The following is a 6,000-nucleotide window of genomic DNA, read 5'->3' as shown; positions in this document are numbered from 1 at the left end:
TCTTCTTAACAATAAAAAAACTTAGGATTATATTTAAGGGCCAGTTTATGTGTAGAGTCATCATCATTAATTTTACCAATAATTCCTTTCTCCTTTGTTCCTGATTTCTCTTAGTGTGATTAGAATCTTAGGATTTTATTACAGAATAATCATGTGTGTTATATTGAAATATTTCAAGCTCATTCTATTTCTATTCATATTTAGGAAGGCAATATAAAGTAGAAAATCAGAATAGGTCATATTCTGGAAAATGGAATTGAAATAACTTTTTCAACTTTATTCAGTTGGGAAAAGATTCACCTTAGCTGGCACCTCAGTATGAAAGCTACAGAAAATACAGAGCTGAGAAGCTGTGATTACAAAGGGTCTTTGCCAGCACTCTTCTGCTTTTCATTCACACAGTAAAAATGCTGCTGAGAGTGCAAAAGGTTATAAGAAGAAAGAAAGCACATAGGGCAGTTCCTTCAGAGGGAGCACCACTAGTCCTGCTGACAGGACCAGAAATCACATACCAAACACCAAGAATTCTTAGGTTGAGGTCATAAAGTAACTTAAAATCTGATAACAGTAATGTAGCAAGAGTTGCCTAACCAGTGATGATGTACTGACACTAAATTTTTACAGAATTACTTTTTCTATGAATTTGTTTTCCTTGCTAATACTTATAGGAAACAAAAAGAGGAAAATTAGAAAATTATGAAATGGAAGTTTCCATTACATTGTAATAGCAGTTTGTTTTGTAAAGGGCTGAGGAAGAACTCAGTATACAGTTTTAAAAAGATGACATATAACACACACACATACATACATACATAAACAGTCTGGTACAAAGAATATCTAATATACTTAATACAAACGATACACATAATATGAATTCACTTTAGAGTGAAAGAGTTAGTCACTTGAAAATTAAACCTTAGATTATTATAACTTGTATGTTAGTGGTAGATTATGAGTAGTTTATATTACATCTTATTTTTAAATATATTTTCTAATGTTCTATAATTAATACTAGGTATTGTGGGATAAAAGAGTCATCACAAAATATTTATGTATTTATCACATTGTCAAATCCTGTGCTATCTCTAGCAATGGAGGGGCATTCGCAAGAAAGAACAAAATTTACTTCCTAATAATATGGTAAAATACACAAGCACAATAATATATAACATAATCCATGAATTATGAATATCTTGGAAATGTTCTGAATTATACTTCTCATTAGATTATGTTCTACTTCCTAATCCCTTTCTGAAAGTATCCTAACTTTCAGCTCAGCTGGCTGTCCAAATCACATAATAAATGAACTTTTAAAGATGAGAGACAGAAACGAAAGAAAAGTGGAGGTAGAGACACAGAAACAGAGACAGAGACTAGGGGAGACAGAGGTTCAGATAAAAGGTGTTGTTAAAGGAAGGCACCTTCACGCAGTTCAATTCAGTACACACAGAACACAGAGCATGTACCCGACAGTGTACTATTGATTGTTTCCAGTGAGCCATCTGTTCTTTTTCTGCGAGGTAAAAATGGGATCTTAAATTCAGTGAAGAAATGAAGCATAAACATTTTTTATTTGATGTGGGGCTGGAATGCTGTAGGGAAAACTAACATTGACCAAATTATTGTCTTTTAAAATATGAAATGTTAAAAAACAAGACCCTATTTTTACTACCAACAAATAAATCAATGACCTTTTTAAGACTTATAAAAACAATATTTTTTTTTTCCTGTGCCAAACCTCAAACAAATGTCTGATGCTTCCAGCTGTTTGAACAGATTGCTTAAGTGCTATTCTGCTCTGGAAACACACTTTCTGATCCAATTAAAATGCAGGAATCAAATACTCATTTGAAACTTCCAAAATGAAAAAAAAAAAAAAAAACACTCAAGAAGAGTAATTGGTTGCTGACAAAAAGAATACCATGAATATTTCATGTGTAGTATTTTGCTCCACTTTAAAGTGGCTTCATTCATTTTAGATAACAGCAAAACACTTGTGTTCATCCATTTTCAATGAAGTATAATGTATCCTTTTACCTCCTCTCAGGACATGGAGGTCAAGGATAGGAGCAAATTCATTCTTATCAAGTTACTGTCTGCATGTTTGGAAATATTTGTAAAAAATATCAATTATATCATGCATAACTACAAGAGTGAAGCAGTATTAGTAATACTTTTGTTTATTACAGTGTGATTCAGACATGTAATAAAATTTTTAATGGAAAATTTTGACAAGCTACATAAACTACCAAGCCAAAAGTTAGAAAATTCAGCTTTAAAATAATAAATCCACTTAAGGGTTGAAGTATGCTACAGGTAATAAGATTCTCACCTGTGTTTCGTGGACATTCTGGTCAACATTAGTCAGCAAAGCATCTGGGAATAAAATTTTCAGTGTCATGAACAATTCAATTTTTTTTTTTTTTAAAAAGAAACAGTCCTTTAAAACCTTCCTCACTGAAATCTTGGTAACTTCTCTTGAAGATTGATTTATATTGTCTTAACTCTTACTGGGTTAGTTGCAAATGACTCTTGTATTTTAGACTTCTTTTTGGCTATTTCCTTCACCATAGTACTATTAAAGCAGAATTTCAAAATATATTGTTCTAGTAACTACAATGAATAATTTTCAGTAGGGAATATTTGTTATACAAGAAAATCAGATTTCTATTCATTTTTCTCTGCTCAGAGTTAGTCTTTCAACTCTATGGTTGCATATGATTAACATGGAAAAGTGCATCAAGGAAAAAAATATTCCACAACAGTAATACAGTTCAGCTATATTGACCACACAGAATATAAAATAATACAATATTAACCATCATTTAATATCCACTCTCCAAGCAATAGCACATTTTTGTCAAGAATCCATTCATTTTTATGCAAAATGTGCTAAATGCAAACATTCTGCCTTTATATCCATATGTATATGCCTATTACCTATAAATATATTAAACATTTATAGGTAATACAGTCCTGAATATCATACATTCTATTTCTTTTCAAAATATCTTCCTGTATGCAAATGCTACTAATCATTTAGAAGTGGTGCAAGGATAAGAAAATCTAGGTGTCTAAGAGGACAGTCATTGTCAGGATTCACAGATGAGTATGATGAGACTAGGAAAAAATATTTTCTTACAAATCTTCACAAATAACCATGTAAATTTACAATGGCCACTGGTGATTAAGTTTGTCATGAAAGCAATAATAAGAGACATCCAAATGGAGGAGAAAAAATGATTAGGGAATTTGATTATGGTAGAGCCTACAAACATATCTCATAGGCTCTATCACTTGATAAAATTGTTTTTGGATATATTCTGAAGTATCATTATATCTACAGCCTACTGTTAGTTAAATGTACAAACACTTCGAACTCCATGTACATTAAGTGAAAAGGCCTCCATGACTTTCTCCTGAATCTATTTGAAATATATATTCTTTCTCATTTTTAAAATTCACAAATGAGTTACTGATTTGAAAAGAATGGGTGAAATTGGGTAGATATAGTTATCAATGGGAAATTTAAAATAATAAATTTGTACTGGAGAGTTTCTAGACCATTATTATCTGATAAATTACAATTTATTTGATTTTCCTGGAGAAGATCTTTGATAGGCAATTTAAATCTAATTTCATCTTATCAATCACAAAATAACAAATTAATATTACATGAAAAACATTTTGCTTTTAAATAATTTATTGTATATCTATGTGCATATTATCATAGATATACAATTAAGAGACATGACTCTTATCCAGAGTACATATGTATTACAGAGTATATATACAGATTTATACATATAAAGAATATATATATTTATTTCATGTTAACTTTAGATTGTCAAATTTTACTTAGGAATAGTTGAACATAATTAGACGGCAGAGTAGTACACTGAATATCTTGTTATATTGATTATTTGTAACATTTGATAGAATTATAAATGTATTAGCATTGCTTAATGAAGTGATTTAACACAAATATATTCCCAGTTAAAACTGTTACTTTTTATAACCAACTTTAGATGGTACCACATTTTTTTGATGGCTCAATCACAGGAATATATTTACCAGTCTTTTTATTTTAAAATGTCTTCTGCACTAGTATAAGAAGTATTCATTATTTCCTTTAAAAAAATAAAAGAACAAAGAAATACTTGACAAAACTAATTGCATTTACAATTCCAACATATATTTATCTAACATGGAAAGGAAAGGACTGAGTACTCTGAGAGGCAGAGCTTTGAAACTTTCAAAAATCCAGTTGTTGATTTTTATTATGCTGTCTGTCCTTGAGGTAATGTAAATGACATATTTCTTTGCCATAAAATATTTAAAGTCGCTAATAGCATAAGATAAATTATAATTATTACCATTATTAACAAGCTAAGAGGAAAAGAAAATCATGCTCTTCCATCCAATGCACCACTATGTCAACCCTGTCCACACTCACACAGGAACATCCTTGGTTACCATGGAAACACTGCACTGCTTTTGTGACCCAAGAAGACACTGGGCAGGGGATGATAGCATATCATACCCATTCTGTGAAATAGGAAAGGACTTTGTTTACTTAGTATTTTTTTTTTTTTTTGGTACAGGGGATTGAACTCAGAGGCAATTAACCACTGAGCCACATCCCCAGATACTTTTTATATTTTATTTAGAGACAGGATTTCACAGAGTTGCTTAGGGCCTATCTAAGATGCTGAGGGTGACTTTGGATTTGATATCCTCTTGACTCAGCCTCCTGAGCCCCTGGGATTATAGGCATGTGCCTCAAGCCAGGCTTAGCATTTTTATTTTTAACTTTTATTTTATTTATTTTTATGTGGTGCTGAGGATTGAACCCAGGGCCTTGCACATGTGAGGCAAGCCTTCTACTGCTGAGCCATAACCCCAACCCCAGCATTTTTAAATACAACTGGAAACCTATCAAAACAACAGACTTGTATTTGTTATCTTTGAAGAAATGTCTCATTTGCTTTTATTATTCTACCTAAAAGAAGATATTTTATGTTTATAGGCTTTTTCATTATTGGCATTTTAAAGATTATAGGAGCTTATTACTGTACATAAACTGAATAGAAATACTAAAACTTATGAATGGAAAGGCAATTAAGATGAATTTTGTAATAATTACTCTTAATTATTTGTAGGTATATAAGTAGAAGTTTCTTCTCAGAAATAAAAACAAATAAAATATTTGAAACTATGTTGGAAGCAAGTACTACAGTTTTAAATCAGAGCAAATAGTTCACAAAAAGGGAGGGAATACAAATATTCCTTTAGACAAGTAAATATAGAACACATTTAATTTTTAGCTGTTATTCAAATAATTGTGGAGAAAGTATTTTCAAGAGAATAGAGTTCTTATATCTATAGAATTCCATTAATGCTTTAGAAACATTCTAAAACTTTTTTTAGTTAAACAAATATGCAAAGCAGTCAAAATCAACGGTTTTAAATCAAAAACAGTATACTGAGAACTCAACTGATACCATTAATTGTTAGAAAAGCTACAGGAAATAAACTGGTCACAGTGTCAGTGTTACTGGTTGCTGTATCTAATTTAAATAGTTCAATTCAGCATTTTGTATTTTAAACTATTTGAAGCCTAAAAGTTAAAATATTCATCAAACCAAATGATGTTTCTTGGAATTTTGAAGTGACTTTGGGTTGTACATTACCCCTATGACACTACTATAACAGTAGTTTTGTATTTTTCAATTTGAGGATGATTATCCAAAAGGAACAAAAATAACATAGAACCCTTATTATTTTTTTAAAATATTTACAATGAATGCATGTTAAAATATGCTTAATGGCTGACATTGTGTTTTGTAATTCTGTACTTAACATTGAATAAGCTGATAATATAAAATGGCTAAAAATTAAACAAAAGTAATTAAAGACAAAGAAATAAAAATAGCATATCAATTCTATATATAGCCAGCATTAACAAACAGCAGACCACATGATTTAGGTCATATATAA

At 30.4% G+C, this 6,000-nt stretch overlaps 1 protein-coding gene across 1 annotated transcript in view; it reads right to left on the bottom strand.

Annotated features, from left to right (window-relative positions):
• Nucleotides 1–2,293: 2,293 nt before the first annotated feature.
• Lrfn5 (leucine rich repeat and fibronectin type III domain containing 5) overlaps nucleotides 2,294–6,000 on the bottom strand; it is a 136,215-nt gene continuing 132,508 nt past the window's right edge. Inside the window, exon 4 of the mRNA XM_076849317.1 lies at nucleotides 2,294–2,376. Within this exon, the coding sequence (XP_076705432.1) occupies nucleotides 2,294–2,376 (83 nt within the window). The remainder of the gene's footprint in view (nucleotides 2,377–6,000) is intronic.

This window comes from Callospermophilus lateralis, chromosome 3 (genome assembly GCF_048772815.1).
Source record: "Callospermophilus lateralis isolate mCalLat2 chromosome 3, mCalLat2.hap1, whole genome shotgun sequence".
Lineage (NCBI taxonomy): Eukaryota > Metazoa > Chordata > Mammalia > Rodentia > Sciuridae > Callospermophilus > Callospermophilus lateralis.
This window is presented reverse-complemented; position numbering and strand designations above follow the sequence as displayed.